At 37.4% G+C, this 21,683-nt stretch overlaps 1 protein-coding gene across 12 annotated transcripts in view; it reads right to left on the bottom strand.

Moving 5' to 3' along the window:
- Positions 1-21,683, bottom strand: part of ARPP21 (cAMP regulated phosphoprotein 21) — a 160,629-nt gene that overhangs the window by 39,082 nt on the left and 99,864 nt on the right. For all 12 annotated transcript variants that reach the window (XM_056129898.1, XM_056129897.1, XM_056129901.1 and 9 more), the window contains 4 exons: positions 18,969-19,147; positions 18,026-18,130; positions 16,745-17,005; positions 12,642-12,768 (listed from right to left, as the gene is read on the bottom strand). In XM_056129898.1, coding sequence (XP_055985873.1) covers positions 12,642-12,768; positions 16,745-17,005; positions 18,026-18,130; positions 18,969-19,147 — 672 coding nt within the window. The remainder of the gene's footprint in view (positions 1-12,641; positions 12,769-16,744; positions 17,006-18,025; positions 18,131-18,968; positions 19,148-21,683) is intronic.

Raw genomic sequence — 21,683 nt, 5'->3', positions numbered from 1 at the left:
TATCAAATTTCTGACTGAAATGTTTGTTGAATATGGAAGTTAAAGAGGAGAGATAAAGATGAGATTTGAAAGCCTTAACTTCCCACTACATCTGCTGCTTTAGTATTGAAAAAACTGGCAGAATATGGTAATGCTGGGAAATATCTTGGGTTGCAATTGCTCTTCCTCCATAAGACACTACGAAGTATTGGGATTTACCTGGGGTCATCCCCTATACCTGAGGTAGTCCTCTCTGGACCTACAAAGCTAGGATTTAAAGTTCAGGAAACATCCCAATTGGTGGAACTTGTCCATCCAAGGCACCACATGGTCCCCACAGCAGTATTGGTATGTCCTCTGGACCGATGAACATGGTGGGTATACCCAATATCAAAAACAGGAGTAGGTGACTCATTATTGCTATCAAAATTGTGTCACACACTGTTATAAATAGTGTGTGGACTGTGCTTTGTCTCACCTTTTTAATAGAAGTGGAGTCTTTTAAAATGACCAAATAGATCTGGTGGGTAAATTTTTTTCTACGAGAGAAATTCAAGTCTCCAACAAGGTTAATTAATAGAAACTCAAGACCTCTGACCTTCTGAGTATAATACCACACACTCCTGTTAACCCTGACCTTGACTGAGTTATTAGTGATATTTGTTTATAAATTATTTTCCTTTGGGAAAATTTTATTTAAACACACTTGGAACTAGGATGGGAGTCAGTAATAAGTATTGTAGAAAACTGTATATTCTTGCAATAAGACATCAAATTTATACTCAACTGCAGTCTATTGTAGCCCCATTTTCCTGTCACTCTCCCCTCCCCCGCCCTGAAACAGTTCAATCCATAATGGCTCATAAAAAGTGCAATGGTGCTGGACCGACTGCAAAACTAAAAACAAAAACAACTGCGTAAGAGCATCTGGGAGACCGTTAAAAATGCAATTTTAATGAGTCTCTAGGTACCTTGAAGGAAATGATGTGGGAATCAGGGAGAAGATGCAGCAGGCAATTAGGGATTGGTGGGAGTCCTTGAAGGGCATCAAAAGCATCACTGTACCAGGAAAGAATTGCTGACAACTATGAAAAGCACCTGAATGAAACCACAGAGGGAGGTTTGTGGTGGCTTCAGAGATCCAGACAAGAGCATAAGTGTGAGGGCTGTTAGGCACTGTCACAAGCTCCTCCAATGAACAGAAGTACAAAAATGCCTCTGCCATCGAGTCCTGTTGTAGCAATTGAGTAAGTCAGTGATGCTACTTGTAAGCCAGGGACCCTCATTGACTGTAAGGAGGGTTTGTGTTTCTTTTGGAATTGTCCTCAGTCAACATGGCAAATACAACCCTGTAACTTCCTGGATTGTTCCTTGGCTCCAGTTAAATTGAACAAAAGGGCTTAGGGCAATGAAAAGCTAGCAGGATGATTACAGTTTTTGTTCTTATATGAAAAAGGGACAAGCAAGAATGCAGTGAGTGAAGAAATTTCATGCAGAATGGTTTTGTTGAATTGATAATATATGTCTGCAGAAGGCAGTCACACCAAAAATTTTCAAGAACAACACTTTTCATAAATATTTTTCTGATTATTTTATTTGTTTCTGAGGTAGTGTCCTATAAACTCAGTGGTTTTAACATTGCTTTTTATTTTAACTTGGAAAAGCAGCCAATTTTTAAGCAACAAAGAATCACTTGGAACATACATATTTAAAGGCCAACAATTTAATTTTGGTACCAATGCATCTTTAAATTTTGAGAAGTGAAATATATTACATGATTTATAATGTTCAATTTTTGTTATCACTTTAAATCCCTATGCTAAATTATAAACCCAAGGGCCAACTTTATGCTGACTCTGGGAATATGGAGATGAACAAGAGCTCGTCTAAAATACTTTGTGGTCGCATCCAGAAGTGAGGGAAATTCAGCATAGTGTTCTTATTAACTTGAATGTTAGATTTTCGTCATTCTCTGGAGGAAGGAAGAGTCTTATTTCTTAATAAAAAGAATTTTTATAATGGGAAATGTGTGAGAATTATAAGGGGGTACAGGGTACATACAGTAAAATTATGATATGAAAACTACCCAGGGGTTGCTGTGAAAGATTGTTTAGTAGAAGAAAAAATATACAGATAATTTGTGTAGAGTCATGAGTTAAAGTTCGAAAATAAAAATAAATAAAAATCAGGTTTAGGAGTGGAGAGAAATAATTCACTGTAAAAAATAATGTTTCCAACAAAAGTGGAACTTTTAGTAAAAATTAGAAATAGGATAATTCATAGATTCAGGATATAGCTAACAGATGAAATAGTTGACAACAAATGAACAAATAAATGGAAAAAACTAAAAAGGAAGGTTTAAGGTTGCATATGGGACCAGAAAAAGAGCCTAACTTCTCTTAATTTAATACAGCTAAATCAATCAGGTAAGACTGACAGCTTGGAATAAGTAGTTTAGCTTCCTTAGATTTGTCTCCAAAAGACTTCACAGTATATTGGTTTTCCTAAAAAGCAGGAATTTTTTTTACCACTTTTCTCTTTTTATCACCTCTAACTTATCCTTTCCTCCCTAAGCTAATGATTGCTATTGTATAATAAAAACAGATAATGCTATGATCTGTCTTTCTTCCTATCTTTACTAAAATCTCAACCTTTTTCTCACAGTGCTTAAGAGCATAACAAATTTAGTATATAAGCATCAAAATACATATGAAATGCTAAGTTCTAAGGAAACTCCTAGGAGACAAGGGTTCTAGTTTATCTATATCATTCAGGTCTAAAAGTAGCATGGTACCTCATATTGTTCTATTAATGTTAATTTTGCTCATAACCTCAGCTTAATACTTTTTAAGTTCTGTTTCTGTAAATGTAATAATTGAACCAGTTAATGAAAGGAACACGTGAACATTTCCACAGAAACCTTTTCCAGAATAATATTTTTAGAACAGCTTGTTCCACAAGGATTTATCCATGTGATTTCCAATGATGTCAACAAAAGTCAGACAATGAAATTCTCATATAATGCTGATAATTTACCTCTTTACTTTTAGAAACATAGTAATGCAGGTACCTAAAGTATAAATCTCTTCTTTAGACCTGTCAAGTGTAATAATTTTTGAATTGCTTCTTTGATTACAAGGATTTTCTGTATTAAAATTCATGGAAATTGGAAGTAGGATACATTGACAACTATATATTTTTTAAATCATCAACTTTGGGGAAGGCATTTTAAGATAAAAGGACAAAATTCTGCTATCCATAAAATAATATATCTTGTTGGTCCCACTGAAATTCTAAGTTCATGAGCTCTTATGCTCCCTCCCCCTACCTCCAATCAATCCCCAAAAGGGAAAAGTCTGGTGAATAATATGCTAAGAAAATATAAAGAGATGAATCTTTTAAATGAAAAATACTGTTCTCAATTGCTTTGACATGATTGCTTAATAAGTCAAGCTAAAAATATAAAATTCACTGTCAATTTTACTTTCAACTTCCCTGATTAAATAGATTCCATTAAAGTTCACTTTGCACAATCTCAACTGTTTGAGAACAATATAAAAGAGTAAGCAGTCTTCTTTCTTAACAGAGCTGATAATGTTGACAATAAGCTAAAGTAACAGGATTATTATTCCTAAAAGAAAAAAAAGACACATTTTTTCCTTACTGGACTGCTGTGTATCTCTACAAGCAAAGAAGCTAGGGTTGGTATTTTAAAATAATCATGTCATATATTGTAGCTTCTTGCCAGAGATGCCACCAAAAACATGACATGCTTACACATTCAGAGGAAAACAAAACTGGTGGCAGAAAAGAGTTGCCAGGAACAATGAATTATTAAGAACATTTTTTCAAGGTGGTTATTCCCCTCCATCTGAACACTTTGAAAACTAATCATTGCAATGGCTTTCATGGGAGCAGTACTACTTTAAACTTATAGAAATTCTCCAATTGCTATGGGTACAAAAACCCAAGCATACTGTATTCTATAAAGACACTCTAAAGGTTTTATAACATATTCCTTGAATTTTTTAAGTTAGAAAAATGTGCATATTACTGCTAATGTGAGAGTAACTTTCTGTTTTGTTTCATGGCATGTAGCAACAGTTTTGCTCCTATTTTATTTGATTCAATGAAGAGGTCTCCAGTTAGCCTTTTAAGCCATTCTCTCTCTCAAACATACGCACATACACACATTCTTCTAATTTAAAGCTACCATAATAACTTATAAATATATATCTTTTCTTTCTGTTTCATTTTTGCTTTGTGTTGGGGCCACACCCGGTGCTCTGGGATCACTCCTGGTGGGTCTTGGGTGGCCAAATGTTGTGTTGAAATTTGAACCCAGGTTGACCATGAACAAGTCAAACATCTTACACATGTACTGTTTCTCCAGATCCTCTTCTTTCAACACATACAATTGTCTGCTATGTGGTAGGATCATACTATAATTATGATCTCTTAAAATTTCAATCTATAACTACTGTTTAATAAGTGTTTAGGACTTGTTAATACTAAACAACTTACTAGATTACTCATATATCATATATGCTGGCTATGAAATATTAGATCTGTGTCTAAAATGCAAATATTGAAAAAAATGTGAATTTTGCTAGGTTTCATCTTCTTGCAATAGCATATATATATGTACACATATATATATGAACAGGTACTTGTGGCAAATGTACTATGACATTGTGTCTAGGCAGTAGAACAGTAATATTAGCATATCAGCATCATGAAAGAACAAGCATAAAACATACAGCAGAAGTCCTGTGCATCTAAATGTGTCTTTGAATATAATCCCAAATATGTTTATATTTATATATATACATATATATATATACATATCAAAGTTTGAGGAGCACTGGCTTTAGTAACCCTTATCCACATACCCATAATATGTGTGAACATGGTACTAAAATTTATTTACAAAGTCTTCTGAATTATCTTCTGAGGCCTAAATTTGATTTTTACATGGCTGGGTTTGATAAAATTGAATCACTCTAGCTATCTATCTAAGTAAAAAGCAATCATTTGCATCCTTTTTTGCAGAGAAACAGGTAAATATAATGACCTCTTTGTCAGTTTCATATATCACACAAGATGATTTCCTAAAACCCTCCACTTACTAAGTGAGGACCCCCCCTCTGCATCACCATATACACAAATTATTTTCTCAGTATTCAGAATGGAGGTTTGAATCAATATGATCTCTATCTTATTTGTTTTTTGTTTTGCTTTGTCTTGTTTTTGGCCACAACAAATGATGTTCATGGGTCACTCCTGGCTCTGTACGCAGGGGTCACTCCTGTTTGGGCTCAGGTGACCATACAGAGTGGCAATAAATGAACTTGGATTGACTGCATGCAAAGCAATTGCCTACTCACTGTAAGATTGCCCTGGCCAGAAATCTCTATCTTGATGGTCAGAAATGTTCATGGATTTCTGTTATCCTACCATTAATTTGTAAAATAAAAAAGAGAGGGACTACATTTCTCATCTGGTTGCTTCTTCCCTCACTCTTCTGTATGCTTTTTATTTACATACATTTTTTTAATTCATTGGAGCCTTTTGTATATCCAGCTCCCTTTTTTTCTCCCATTAACTGAATAATAGCAGGCCTATTATAAAGTTGGTTTTCATTGTTTATTAGTATAGCTGCAGAAGATACTGTGAGAGGTAAGAAATACAGGTGACAAGTTAAGAAACCCTTAGGATGAGGACTAGTGGGGAGATAACATATCTTCTAGTTTATTTGAATGTCATTTTTCACTTTGTGTATGTGTGTTCTTTACCACAGGCAGTGTTAGAAGACACTAAGTTGAAGTACTCAAGAGGAATATACAAGTCAGATTTCACTAAACTGAAAGTTTCTGAAGCTTTTGTTGATACTTACGTCTGTAAATATGGATGTAGGAGAAGCTAAGTTCTGGCAAGATAGAGTTCAATCTGAGAAGAATGCTAACACTTCCTCAAATTTTATCATTAAACCAAATTGAGTGCTTAAACTCCAGTGCTATTTCTACTAAACAACTCTTATGATGACTTTTAGGAGAAAGAGAAAGTGCAAATGAAGCTCATTGTAAATAAAAGCAAAAAGAGAGAGAAAGAAGCTCAAAACCCTCATGGAGATCTACACAATTGTCCCCTGCTAGAGACATCAAGTCTGTGACTGATGACTAGTTAAAGCATTACTTATGTAACACAGAAATATGAGAGAACTTAAGTGATTAAATCTGCCTGTACTTAATAAAGCTCCACCAAAACTGTGGAGGGTTTTGCCACAGGAAATACTACTAACAATTACTTTCCGTGGATTCCTTCTGAATGGTGCTTTAAAAAAATCATGGAAAATGTTCTATAAAACTTGTTTTTACTCAAAATGGCTAACTCAGAAGGTGATGGGAAGTTTGGGATGGTGGAAGAGGAAGGAAACTTTGAAAAGTAGAGGTGTAAGTCTGAACATCAAGCCGGGTCACCTGCAGGCCAAACCTATGCTCTGTTCAGCCCTTTGAGCACAGGTTTCACATGCAGGAGACCTGAACTGATCCCCAGCCTCACATGTCCCATGAGCACTGTGAAGAGTGGCCTCAGAGCACCAAACTGGGAGTAAAATTGCTCACTACTGAATAGCTTTATGACAGAAAAAAGTAAAGAGTAAAAGCAAATTTAAGGCATCTTCAGTTTTCAAAATACACACTGAATGACTGGCCAATATAATAACCTCAGACATTTTTATTTTTGTTCCCTTTCTCCTCACCTCTACTTCCTGCTCAGATCTGCAGCCTTTTTATCTTCCTCTTCTATTTTCTTAAGGTCTGGGTATACAGTCTCCTGGTCTACTTAAGAAGCATAAAGTTTGGGCAGTTGAACATAGTGTAGAAAATTGTAAGCATTTATATATAACATTCTTCTACCTAAACCAAAAGTATTATTACTGGCATTGACTAATAGTGCCCCAAACTTGGGAAGCCAGAGTTCAGGTATCAATTTATACGAATAGCTTCTTCAATGTCCAGTGTCTAGGGTTTTATCTTATTTTGGGGAATACAACATTTTTTATTTGGGAAAAAAAAACAGTATAGCATGCATTAAATAACTTCAGACTCATTTCAGTACTTGGAATATGGAGATTCTGGGGGAAATCTTTGCATCAAGATTACTTTTGGACTGCAGAAAGCCTTATAGTTGCAGTCATGAAGATCTCAGCAATGAAAAGCACCAGTAAACAGAAAATCAGCACAAACACAGAAGATTGGAACAACAACAACAGCAACAAGAGCAAAACAGGATTTAAGAAGTCTAGGACTATCCATTCAGCAAAATCCAGGGATTTTGTTTTGTTTTGTTTTTAAGTGCTAATGACCCATTTACCAAGAAGATCATATATTCTGGGCAATAAAACCAATTTCAACAATTTTATTACCTGAAATTATACGTAGTATGTTCTGGCTATAATAGACTCAATCTGCCTAGACTTAAGGAAAAAGACACAAGAAAATATTCAAATACTTAGACAATACACCTCTAAGAGCTAAAGCTCTGGTTCAGTGACAGAAGAAAAGCCTTGTATGTATGAAGCCTGGGATTTGACCTCTGGCCTAGACCCAACCATGACAATAATATTATCAACAAAAACAAACAAATAAATAAATAATTAGCCAGAGAGGTCTCAAAGAAAATTTAAAAATTATATATGATTGAGAAACAAAGAATTAGCCTATTAAAAACATAAGAAAGAACTGACACAGAGCTAGAAGGAAACAGATGACAATAAATATTCTTGAAAAAGAAAAAAGGTCTCAAATAAGTATTCTAACATTGACCTCAAAACATTACAAAGAGCAAACAACCTAAGATGTGCAAAAGGAAAAAAATAATAAAGGAAAAATCAAATGAAATCAAAATAATAAACCAGTTAAGAAAATCAATAACCTGGTTCATTGAAAATGTTGATAAAATTAATAATCTATTGATATTGACAAAAATTAGGAAGAATAAAAAGTCATAAATATTAGGAAAATAAAAGAGTATCAGAGCATAAGCAGTCACTGAAAGGGTAATGAAAGAATACTACAAACAATTTTGCTCTCATAAATTTATAACTTAGAATTGGCCATTTTCTCAATGATCACAGTTTTACAACTCTGTACAGTGAATAGATAGTCGAAATAATCCTATAATAATAAATTAAATGCACAATTTAAAAACTCCAAAATTGTCTTCAAATAAAATGTAAAAACAAAACCAAAAAAATACTTCTAACCAATCTTCTGGCCTAGATGGCTTCACTGAAGGAATCATTGATTTAGCACCAATTTTACACAAAACTTCGAAGTAAAATAGACAAGGAGAGAATACTTTCTAATTCATTTATGAAAGCAGTATTATTAAAATCACCAAAGCCAGATTTGTACATCCTCAAATATCCATTTATGGAAGTATATAAGATGTTATAAGCTCCATTTTGTTGACTTTAGGACATACTTCAGATTCTAAAGCATCAAAAAATTTATCTCAATCTCTTTAAATCAAAATAGAAAGGGAATTGAAAGTTAGACACAGGATCTGAGAGAATGTTTTCCCCTTTCCAGAAATTCCTATATAAAGGTCTCAGTTGCTCTCTTATTTGGTACTCCCAGCTTTGCAAAATAATATGGAACCCCCTAGTGGAGTGGGAGGCAAAAATTTAGAGTCTCCTAGAGTTTTGCTATTGAGTCAACCTGTGGACATGGATAATTTATAATTTATCAGATGTTATTTGTCACTCATTAGTGTGGGCAGAGATGAATTCCAGTATGCTAGTTTCAATACAATTATCTAGCTAATAAATGTTTTTGTGTTAACAATAAAGTGGTTATATTTTCCCAGCTTAAAACCACTCAAGCCTATGTGTTCTTCTGCACTAGATCAAGCTTAGAACCCAGAGTCACTTCTTTCACTTCTCTGAGCATACATTTCTCCTATAAAAGAAAGGAGCTAATTGCTAATATTTCCTTTGTATAAATTCCCTGGGGTGATTAAACAATATTATGTGTGTAAGTACTGAGCATAGAAACTACTCCATAAAACATCCTGAAGTGACTGTGGATATAATGACTACTTACAGTCTTGTGATTTTGGGGAAGTTTTTAAATATAGTGGATATAATGATTAATAACAATTTTCTGATCTTTAGAATGTTTAAGCAAAGTAAGGCCTAATATGAGTATTAACTAATATCAGTAAGGAATGAAAGGTATGTTCTCAACATTGTGAAATTCTGTTTCCAAAAGTTTGGCCACAGAAAAAATATATATTCACTAATCAGATACTTTCAATTTTAAGTCTTCAAGGTCAGAATGATTTATTAGAAACACTTTAGTCATGCACGAATAACTGTCTTTCTATCCTATCTTGAGTTATCAATAGTAGTCCTATAAAGAAAATTGTTTCCTTGCCCTTTTTAGGGATGACTGATAATATCAAATTGCAGTAAATAATTTTCCACTAATGGTATTTCTGATAAATCTTTTTATATATGTAGCAACTATATCCAATGCCAGTATAAAAATCTCCCTTTTATTTCTGTACAATTTCTTAATTCCTCTAAAATTTCTTATCTTTCTTCCAGCATGAGCTGCTTTATCTACTGGTGAAAAACCTTTGGGGATAGGATAAAGCAATATTCCTCAATCAGGGGCCATATATCACCCACCTTATATGCCAATATGATATTCTTTGGAGGCCACAGATGAAAATCACATACATGTGGATACAGTATCAGACAAGAGAGCCAGATGGTAGAACTGGGTGAGGGGGGTGGGCAGGGTGTAGCGTAGGAAGAAAACAAAGTTGGAAGGGGTCCACAGTTGGGAGGGGTTGAGAAACACTGGGATAAAGAGTAAACAATCCCAGTGTGACTCAACTGTCCTATGTTATAAATTACAGAAACTCTAATTCCCTTCCTAAAAGTGAACTGTGTATAATTTAAAGACCTATGAAAGAAGTCAAAGTTATAACGATATTCATGTTGGCAAGAATGTAGGAGAAAGAAGAGATAATTTTCACTTCAATTAAATAAAGAATGGTGCCAAGAAGCAAATAGGATTAAAATACCATTTAGCTATAACTGACATAATTTTGCCAATCTCTAATGCATTATTCTATGATAGCTGAGTTTACTATAATACAATCTGGTTTTACCAAATGAAGATAGGAGAGGTCAGATTCCAGACTTAAGACTACAGGAGATAGAGGAGAGATGGGAAGGAATGAGTCAAACAGGACATCGTTCTGTGATGGTACCCTGCAACACTAGTCTATAAGCCAATTTAAAGACAGAAAGGTGCATTTTCTAACTTTTCTTGGCAGTAGTGTATTTACAGTTATCCAAGGAGCCACTTGCCTCTATGAAACAGTCCATCAACATAAAGTTATCCCCAAATAACTGTTCTTTTGAGAAGTCTCCTTTAGTATCATCAAAAGTCCTGCCATCTGCAGGGCCCTTGAAATCCAGAGTCATGTCCTGATCTGATTTTCCTAGATTTTGTTAGCTGAGTTTAACTCTTTATGAAGTTCAGAGACACCAATGACCTTTTAAAATATTCACTCAACATTCAGCAATACTATGAAACCACATTGAAATTTAAGGCCCAATATTAGATCTGCTGCCCCCCAAAGCTATAAGGTCTCAGTGTGCCTTTGCATACGGGTGCTATTTTCTGAAAGAACCTGTTCATGCATTGTTTTCTTTTTCTCATGTCTTCACCTTCCCACAAACCACTTTTGCTTCTACTCATCTTGATGCCCAAAATATTTGCTTCCCTTTTTGAGCATGCTACCTCATTCGAATCATGGCATTACTTTAGCAATTTGGGAGTATGGGACAAGTTAGAACCACCAGACTGTCAAGGAATGGTAGCTGAAGTCGGTTATTTCAGTCTTTGGGAGATGCAGAGGGGCCTACTGCAATTCAAAATTCTCCCTAAGTACCTTTAAAATGAATCAACATTGTCATACTTTGCCCACCTTATATTGGAACTCATGAGTTAGGTAAATGGAGAAGAGACAGTGGGCATCCCAAGGCTTATTTTAAATTCTTGTTTTTAATTCTGTTGTCCTGTTAACATAGTCATTAAACTTTTGCACAGACCCAACAACAACAGGTTCATCTTCCAAGAACTTCTACAACCACATTCATAGATATAAACTATACTTTCATATGATTGTTTCACCTGGTACAAAAGTTATTCTGGCAACACTGGCAACCAAAAGGTAAATTCCCACTTGAGACCATAGGTTCATAAGTAAGAGACGGTAAATTAACTCTTCAATAAACATTAGCAAGAGAAAAATAAGAGTTCAAAATTCAAGCAGTACTTTAGTAGAGTACGTGCTTGAACTGACAGCACAATTACCACCAAATGGATAATAGCATTTTATAACCGTCTGATAAAGTATTGCATAATTATTTTCTTTAGATAATAATTTGAAACTATTTTGTTATTACTACAAAAAAAGAGTATAGTCCATTCAGAACACAAGCCAGATTCAACTGAAGATAGAATCAAAACAAGACAAGTTCTGGTTAGCTATACATTTCTCTACTTCTCCCACAGACTTTAAATAGATCCTGAGATAAACTTGAGAACAAACAGCTATCTGAAATACAGAACAATTTAATTATTTCTCCAATCTGACATCATGCTAGCCGTGCCCACATTAGTATTCCGAGAGCGTCTGTTACCGTTATTAATCCTCAGCAAGGATTGTGCTTTTTATGCCACGGTTTACCAAAGTGCTCCATCTCCCGTGTAAATCGCACACCTTTATCTGTACACATTCTATGTGCAAATACATGGAGTCAGTGCAGAAAGCAGATGAGGGTGCAGACATTGCTGGACAGCGGTGGGGAGCATGCGCTCTTGAACACGACCTACTTACGGAAGGAAGGCAGAGTCCCCCAGCCAGGCGGTCTTCAGCATGACAATGAGCAGTTTTCACTGCAAGGTGGTTAGCAGGCAGGACATCAACCTCTCCCTAGTACAGGTCACTCAGCCCTGCTTGCTTCCTGCTGCTCTTGGGCATCCCATTCATTAGATGTGTGACACAGTAGGGAAAGAGACCGGTTCACTGTGAGACCTGCTACTCACTCTCGTACAGTGCATCGGCCCCCCTTCCCACTGCACAGTGGCTGCCGAGCTCTGGGCGGGCAAAGTGGCCATGGAGTCAGTTCCACCAGGATACAAGCTGCGGTGCTATGACCTTCTTCTACTGACAGTGCTCTTTGGGATGGTCTAGAAACAACCTGCTACGGTTCCTTAGCCTCAGGAACAGGGGAAGAAGTCTCTTTAAATTGAAAAGAGGGGCGGGGGAGAAGTAAGATCTAGGGAGACAAGGATGCCGTTGAAGCTGTGCTTTCAAATAAACCAAGAGGGTCCCAAACTCATTGATGGAAACTGTTTATCATGCATGCCTGCGCGGCTGGAGTGGCATGTTTGTCCCCTTCTTGTACCTTTTACTTTTCCACACAGTGTTAATCAAAAGCTCCATTATCGTCTCTGGGAAATGATCCGATTTAAATTGCTAAGCTTGGATACTTATCCAAAGAAGACAGCTGAGAGATTTACATGCAAAAATAATTGGGTTAGCAGAGAAAAGGAGAAACAGATTCCAAGTACCTGCTTGTTGTGCTGCCTGTGGCATCTGCTGAGCCCTCTGTGAACTGAACTGGACCGAGGTGATAGACCGGTACGGCTGCGTGGTTGAGGTAGGGTACTGACCGGCTGGATAATAGTACATGGGTATCTGAGGACCAGAGGGAGAAACAGCAGAGAACTGAGAACTCTGCAATCAGCAACATTTTCTAAAACACAAAACGTCATCTGGAGGGGTGGGTGCAGTTGTAGTAGATCTGCAAAGATAGTCCGCAAAACTTTTCTATTTATGCATGTGTTCATGCTTGAGAGGTTAAACCAGATCCCCAAACCCTTTCATCTGAGCTGGTCTTAGAACTTGCATTAATGAATGCCTGTAAGCTGAAACGATGGTTTCTGAGACTTTGGAGCCTGATCCTTAATAAGACTTGGAGATTCTACTCCTCTAGGAGGGATACCCTACCACTAGGGTAAGAAGTCCAGGTAGAACTGGCCATATGGGAAATACAAGCTTCCCCCAGGTGCTAGATATGTCATGCAGCTCCCTTCCAGCTGCCAGAATCAGTTTCACCTGCAGCAGAGCTGAGCCATCTCTGCCCTTTCTGCTCACACTGCTCACCTCTTCTAAGTGATTTCTTGATTCCTTTCTTAAAACCCTTAAAGCATGGAACTTGGTTTATTTTAAGATTGAGAGAACTTTTTAGTTCACATGACTACAGATTTTAAGAGGCTTACTTTCCTCTCCTCAAAGTACATGTTGAAAGAATGTAAGTCAACTATAACCAACTATAAACATTTTTGGTCGTTTCAAATATCTCTAACATAAGTTTTTTTTTATGCAAACACAGATGTCCACCTGCAGCCTAAAAGAAAGCAGAGAGAAATGATGAAATGGGGTTAAGTCTGCAAAAAAACTGCAGAGTAATTGAAAAAAAGTGAATATAAAATATTTATATTGAATCAAAAAAAGGAAACTTGTTTTACTATATTGTTTGTGTCGCCTCTGTCCTTTTCTAATGGCTGAGTATGGTTGGAGAAACTTTAATTGCTTCCAATAAAATTCGTCAGTTGTCACATGATTTGGAACAATGCCTGCCTAAGATCCTCAATATTAAGGCTATTTTCTGACTAATAAAAAATTATTTTCAATTTCCACATTCTGATTTTTTTCTAACATCTTCCTTAAAGTTTAGAGTTTTCCCAGCAATAGGTAACAATTCTATACTTAGAATAAAATTATGTCTCCTGTTTGAGAATTGTGATTTTCATGGCTGTATCATTTTCTGATTTGCTCACATCAAATAGGAAACTCTTTTCTTTTTAAATCTTGCTGTTGAAACACAGGTTGCGTGTGATAACTGACATAGAATATAATGATTTGTGTGCATTTGTATTACCGTAAGCCTGTGGAATCGTTAGGAATTATAATCCAGATGGTTTAATAATACAAAAATTCATCAGTAAGATTCTGAAACAAACATGACAAAGAATTTGGGCACTACTTATTCTTTTCTTTTTAAGGCAATACCAATAAAATCCAGATGATTCTGGAAAAATGTTTTTTCCAGCATAATTAATAATGATATTTATAAATGCCTGATAATAATGTATCACCTAACTAGTTAGTTAATAATTACTATTAACTAATAATAATTAATAATTTTAGTAATAATTTATTATCAGCATAGTAACATGCTGGTAAATTGTGGTGCTTTGAAGATTACTATATATCAGACACTTGCTAAGATTTAGAAATAGAGAAACTAGTATCTAATTTTATTTGTCAGAATTGTATCCATATATTATTTAGAAGATATACTATCTTGTTTCTTTAGGAAAGATGGCATCTTTGTTAAATATAAACTTGCATACATGTTTCATCTCTTCTCTTACATTCAGTACAAAACATGAAAATGTATTGAGGGATGAGAGAAAGAAGAACCTCATTATTAGTACTCAAGCTCTTTTGCTTACTTGTTTTATTCTTTTTAGTGAGTTTATTTTCTTTGATTCTCTGAGCAGCTGTGTTAGAGGAATAACAGCCCTTTTTCTTAAGAATCACAGTCCCTAAACACACAAAACCAGGTGAAAATGGATACTTGGTTGATTTTCACCTTCCTTCAAAGAATAATGGAGTTTAACTGGGCTAGGAGGAATTTCATGATTAGTATGAATATTTAAAAGGGGAGAATAAATAATAAGACAGCAGAAAGGAAGAAAGATATATTTTAAACAACTGTTAAAATATAATCAAAATATGAGCAAATTGGAGAGTAAAGAAAGCAATATTAATAAACTGGATAAACTACTTCTCCCACATCTCTTCTTCATAGCCCTCTGATTGCTCATGGGCATTTCTTGCTCCATCTTCTCTGAGTATTCAGAATGCACACTCAATGGAGTTAAACAAAACTGATCTTCAATATTGTGAAATATGGTCTTTCTTATGTACATGTAACAACTACTACCCTACTACACACAGATTACTTCTAAAGAGTTTGTTTCATTGTCTTATAGTCAGGTAATCAATTTTAAAAACGTTTATTATATTGAAAGCCAGTGGGGTAATATATCCTATACCTGTGTCTGTAGTTCTTTTGAAAAGTATTCAGATGGGGCTTGAGCGATAATACAGCAGGTAGAGCATTTGCCTTGCATGAAGCCAACCCAGTTTCGTAAGGTCCCCTGAGCATCATCAGGAGTAATTCCTGAGTGCAGAGTCAGGAGTAACCCCTGAGCATCGCAGGGTGTGACCCAAAAAGAGGGGAAAAAAAGAAAGAAAAGGAAAAAGTTCTCAGATGTTAAGAGGATCATCAACCATGATGATATAACACCCCCCCCCCCTTTCTAGTTTCAAGTATGGCAACATTTTCTCTTAATTAATGCATTAAAGTTTTTGAGTTGTCTTTGTTCCTGCAGTGCTTACATTGATAAATAATCATCAATAAAGGACTCTTGAAAAAGCAAAAAGTCCTCAATTAAACAATCTTCAAATTGGTCTCATCAATAGAGAACTTGGTAAAACAACACTTACATCCTCTACAGGCTACAAGAGATAAACTATATTCTTCCAAAAAAGTAAACTTGAAAAATTAAAATTATTAGCTATATAATTAATATATTAATGAAACCCTTCCCTCTGTAACTTAGAACTCTTTTTCACAGTTCCTTAAGTCTTAGTAGCAAGGACCCATTACAGTGATGGCAACTGAAGATAAACTGTCAATTAATCACTCAAAATAAAATGAACCACTGAGTGAAAATCATTTCATGCTAGAGGCTTTTGTATGATTTGGAAAGAAAATAATTTATTCAAGATGTTAAGGCAGTGAAACAAATGATACAAAGGTGACACTGTACTTTAAACAGCTCCTATAAAATAATATTTCATAATTAAGATAGAAGTTGCTTGGGACATATGTGCCTTGAAAATGGACAAGAAAGCACTTCTGTGCATTTTACATCTTGACAGTAATCACTTGCAGTATTCTGCAGGAGATGCCCAGGAGAGCACCAGAGATGTTTGGTGGTGAACAGTAACACATAATCAGTCTTTCAGAAGACAGTAAAAATCAGTGATCTGTGGTGTCTTACATGCTCAAGTCAATTAAATATGATTAATGGCTACCTTTGAGAGCACCCGTGAGCTCTGTTCCCCCCAAAGGGAAAGAAAAGGACAGTAGATGTGAGCTTACTCCCTCCTTTATATTCATAGAGAAGCTTCTGCCTGGAGCACCCGATTAGCTCCAAAAAATGCTTATGGATTCATAGAAAGGAAAGAACACATTTCCATAGCAGTGCTAAGATTGTCCACAAAAGCAGTCTTTCCTCATCTCCAAGGTGTTTCTGTCTTCAGCCAATCAGTGAGCAAAACATCACCCAGCAAGAAATGCTCTTCTGAGGTCCCTAGGCCTGCAGTTTGGAAAATGGGGCATTTCTCTTTTGTACTCAGGCAGTTGGGTCAACCTCATTCAACTTACTTACTCAAGATTGAGCAATGGAATGCTCCCACCTTTTGTCAGGAGGGCAAGATAGATTGACCTGGTGATATTCTCCATGGAAAGCTAGAGGTTAAACTGCTATACAAATCAGTTATAGGTCACAGAGATGAGAAAAAGTATGCTGACCTGTGCAGGTGGTGGCTGCTGGACAAATCCTTGTGGTGAGGGAGGGGGCTGGAGCACTTGTTGGGAGATGGGCGGCCCAGAGCCTGAGAAGCCCCCTGCAGGAAGCTGCTGGCCTGCAGAGGTGATGACGTAACTTGGCTGCTGGGTTGGTTGTGGCATGAGTGAGGATGGGTAGATGGGACCTGACGGGGGCTCAGGAGTCTCTCCTGAAGACTGCCGGCTCAGGCTCATCTGGTTGAACTGTGTAGCCACATCATCTCTCTGCAAGTCAAGGGCGGGGGTGGGGTGGGGAGAGAAATGAGGAAATCAGCAAGAGCAGCTTAGTAAGACAGAGGCAGACAAACCCCCGGGATATATGCTTGCCATCCTTGGAGAGGGACGAAGTTTAATTTGAAAATACTAAAATAAAGAAATTCTCCTTCCTGACCAAAAGAACATGAGAAGAGCAACCAGATTCATTCTGGGACCACGAGAGAGTAAACTATCTGACCCACATTTTCCTTTTTCAAAGGACACAAATGATTTCTTCCTTGTCCCCCACCAACTGAAGACTTGGGCTTAAGATGCTTCTGAGCCATGCAGGGCTTGGGATTCTGTCCTGAAGAGTCAGCTGGCATACCAGCAGTAAACCACAGGACCTGTCTTTCAGAGAAAGGCAGAAGAATTTGTGTTCATCATCATCATCATCATCATCATCATCATCATCATGGCAGTTGCTAAGATGGAGCAGTCAGGGCTGGTCTCAGCAACAGGTGGGTGGGTGGGGTTACTCGTATTTGGGAGAATATTTATTTATTGAGACTTAAGAAAAATGCTTATTTAATATTTTGTTGTTCAAAAGAATCCAGTTCCAGGTAATTAAGAGATTGAATGCCAGGGGAACACCTATTGAAGAAGCATAGGCTGATGATGGATACAAACTTTGACATAATATTAGTATACTTTCCAAACTCTTTAACCAAGTTCTTATGCCTTTCTGTTCCTTATTTGTAACCTATAGGGTAGTCAATTCCTATATTATAGGTAATTCCTTAAGTGTATACTGAGCATGAAAAGCATTTAAAAAATGTATACTGAGCAGATTTATATTAAATGCAGGGCAAATATGGAACTCAACATTTTTTGGAGACATGTTGAAATGTTATGGAATTAGATACTCACACATAAACCCTCACAGTCAGCCAAAGCTCCTACCCAGAGCCCACTGACCCAGACAAGTAGTGAGATGGACCAAGGCAAACACGGTCCTAGGAAAAATGTCCTAAACATTAGGTACAGTACCATGGGGAACTGTTGCGTTGGAGACAGAGGCAGGAGGTGCTGGGGAGGAAAAGAGACGGCTGGATATTGCACTGATGGGGAGGAAGACTGCAGCCCCTGGACAGACTGGAGGAGAGAAAAAGCTTATCAGGTAACAGAGAAGCATTGGAAAGTGGCAATTCTGAGGATGGTTATCACATCTAAGGAACACCACTTTCCTTGTAAGGTCCCTTTAGTTCAGTGTACTTCTGAGATGAATAAACCATTCACTAATACATGTCAAAGTCATAGAGACCAAACCCAGCCAACCTTAACTGACACTTGTTTGCCCAGAGAGAATCTACCTTGAAGTTATGGTTTTTCTAGGTGGTTATATGCACTGGGTTTTAAAATATCACTCAAGGACTGAGAGAAAATTTAAATGTGATTTGATTCGGTAACCTACATGATTTCTGTGGACATTTCCTAGGAAAGAAGGACAACTCAATATTTCGACAAGGTTCGCCTTACACGCGGCCAACATGGCCGACCTGAGTTCGATTCCTCCGCCCCTCTCGGAGAGCCCGGCAAACTACCTAGAGTATTCTATAAGCCAGACACAGTAACAACAAAGTCTCCAATGGAGATGTTACTGGGCCCGCTCGAGCAAATCGACGATCAACGGGAGGGGGACATAAACAACCAAGTCACCTTGGAATGAATTGCTCTTCCTATTGATCAAGACTTTTATACTACTTCTTGGCAGTCAAGATCCTCTGATCTGAGTTGCAAGTGATGCAAAATCCTGGATGAGACTATGAATTTAGTCTCCAAGAAAGGCTCTTTCATAAGTAAAAAGAGAATCAAAATCTAAAGAAAAATAAAGCTCTTCCTTCATTTGCCCTCATGCATATCATTGCATAGAGGCTACCCACCTCTCTCTAAACTTCAGAACACTCCCCCTGCCTTCCAATCAGCAACTTACCTGAGGGACCAGTGGACCAGCCATCTGTGGCTGTGGCGGCTGGACTGGCTGCTGCGGCTGAGAGGGTTGCTGTTGAGGCTGCTGCTGGGACTGCCCCACCATTGCACCTCGCAGTGTCTGCTGGCTGGTGGGAGGGTTATATATCGCAGGGGTCCCATCAGGATTCACAAAGGGCTGACCTGCAATGAAATCATAGCATGTTCCAGGTGTGCTTCTTGGTCATTCTCTTTTTTGGTAGATCGAATCACTCTGATGGGCGTACAGAATATATATAGGGGAAGGGCAGTGGAAGTCTTGCATGCCAGTACGTTCTTCAGTTACTCATTATGACTGATTCAGTCAAAGCAGGTCTCACTTAAAAGGCAGCAAGTAAATCTGCCATCTTCAGAGATATCTTCCAAAGGTAAAGTGCATCTGTGCACAGTCACATCCAGTAGAGAAAGCCTGCAGAGAAACAATCTTCCTGAAGCCATGTTAAGTCAACCCCAGATTCATGAATATCAGGGAATGATATTTCCTCAGAGCTGATGGTTCTTTTCAATTTACACAACTCCAGCTGCATTTGGAGCTCATATAAGCAAAGATACATACGCTTTGCTTTCTACCAGCTCAGACACATAATCAAGGTCAGGAATATAGGAAAGTCCTGAACTCATTCATCATAATACATACAAACAGAGTTGAAGGATATATTTTTAAAGGTGATACATTGTAAATTTATCATGAAAGCATTTTATCATTGGAAAACAAATATATATGACTTTTCTTATTGAAACAATGACATTTTTCTCTATTATTATTACTCCTATTGGAGCAATGGGTCATTTATAAAAGAGTATCCTTGGGCCCTGGTTATGATTTTGTAAAGAAAGAAGATGGTACTTTCTATGTCTTGGAAGAGGAAATGAGGGTCCGCCAGGAGCTTGAAGAACTAAAGAGTTGAAAGAGGAAGAGTAAAGGAAAGAAGAAGCAAAAGGGAATGGGGAGGAAGCAATAAAGAAAAGAAATCTGCATGATCTTAGCTCTTCCAATATTTTAATTATGAAAAAATCTTATCTCACTTTTGTGACAAGAAAATTAGGTCACAAAGATACCAAACAACTTATTCAGAAAGATAAGATTAAAAAAACAGTAAATGAGAAAATGACTTTGGTGAGTATGATTCCAAAGCCCATTTACTTTTCATCACACCAAGTAACTTACATGACTCTTTTGGCTTGACAGAATGAGTCAGCGATACACCTAGACTCTGTGAAAATATCCAATCATAACTGAAGAGAGGTAGGGGTCACATTTTAAAATGGAATCTCAGACATAATTGTTAGACAAAAGAATGAGAAGAATAAAAATGTGGAGAAATAGATAACTAGTGTTTGTGGAACTGTTTCTGATCCCTTTCTTCCTTTTCCACTTTATTCCTCAACGTGGGGTCGGGTTGGGGGGGGGGCATTAACAGTGTTTCTCCACAGATCATGAAGTCTTGGAAATATCTGCTAGGAATCAGAGCAAAATATCTGAAAGGAATAGAGTTGCCAGAATGAAGCTGGTATCTCAGAAGAGGTGTTCTCCTCTTGCAGAGATAACCTGTAGGAATTCTTCCCAAGCTTGTGTTCCTCACAGGTTTTCCACAAGGACTCTCATCCAGGTTCACTAGTATGTACTGGTAAGAAAATCAGCCTTGTCCTTTATATATATATATATATACAGTCACGGTCCTCCCATTGTTCATCGATTTGCTCGAGCGGGCCCAGTAACATCTCCGTTTTGAGACTTGTTGTTACTGTGTCTGGCATATCGAATACGTTGTGGGTAGCTTGCCAGGCTCTGCCGTGCGGGTGAGATACTCTTGGTAGCTTGCTGGGCTCTCTGAGAGGGGCGGAGGAATCGAACTCGGGTCGGCCATATTAACTGCGTGCAAGGTAAACGTCCTACCACTGTGCTATCGCTCCAGCCCATGAGCGGCACTCCGGCAGAGGATGGATGATAAAAATCACTGTCACTGTCCTACTGTTGTTCATCGATTTGCTCGAGCGGGCCCAGTAACATCTCCATCGTGAGACTTGTTACTGTGTTTGGCATATCAAATACATCATGGGTAGCTTGCCAGGCTCTGCCGGGTGGGCGAGATACTCTCAGTAGCTTGCCAAGCTCTCCAAGAGGGGCGGAGGAATCGAACTCGGGACGGCCATGTTGGCTGTGTGCAAGGCAAACGCTCTACCCGCTGTGCTATCGCTCCAGCCCATATATATATCACGATCATCCTGTTATTCATCAATTGCCTCGAGCAGGCCCCAGTAACGTCTCCTTTGTCCTAGCCCTGAGATTTTTTTTTAAAAGTGCCATATTCAAGGCTCTTTCAGGGTTAGGAGAATGAGACCCATCATTGTTACTGGTATTTGGCATATTGGGTATACCACGGGGGGTTTGATATATATATATATATATCAGTGAAAAATATCTGGAATAATTAATTTGGTTTAGGGTCATCCTTGACAGTTTTAGGGCCATTCCCAGCAGCACTGAGGGCACTACTCAGATCTGTGCTAAAGGACTCATATGTGCTGAAGATTCAGCTTAGGATTCTCACATAAAAGCATGAACTCAGTCCTCTGAGCTACATCTCAGACCTAAAGATTATTAGTTATACGAGGAAATTTTTCAACAAAGAGGAAAAAATAGAACAGAGAAGAGAGACATACATAGGTACATATTTTT

This window comes from Sorex fumeus, unplaced genomic scaffold, assembly GCF_029834395.1.
Source record: "Sorex fumeus unplaced genomic scaffold, SorFum_2.1 ptg000072l, whole genome shotgun sequence".
Taxonomy (NCBI): Eukaryota; Metazoa; Chordata; class Mammalia; order Eulipotyphla; family Soricidae; genus Sorex; species Sorex fumeus.
This window is presented reverse-complemented; position numbering and strand designations above follow the sequence as displayed.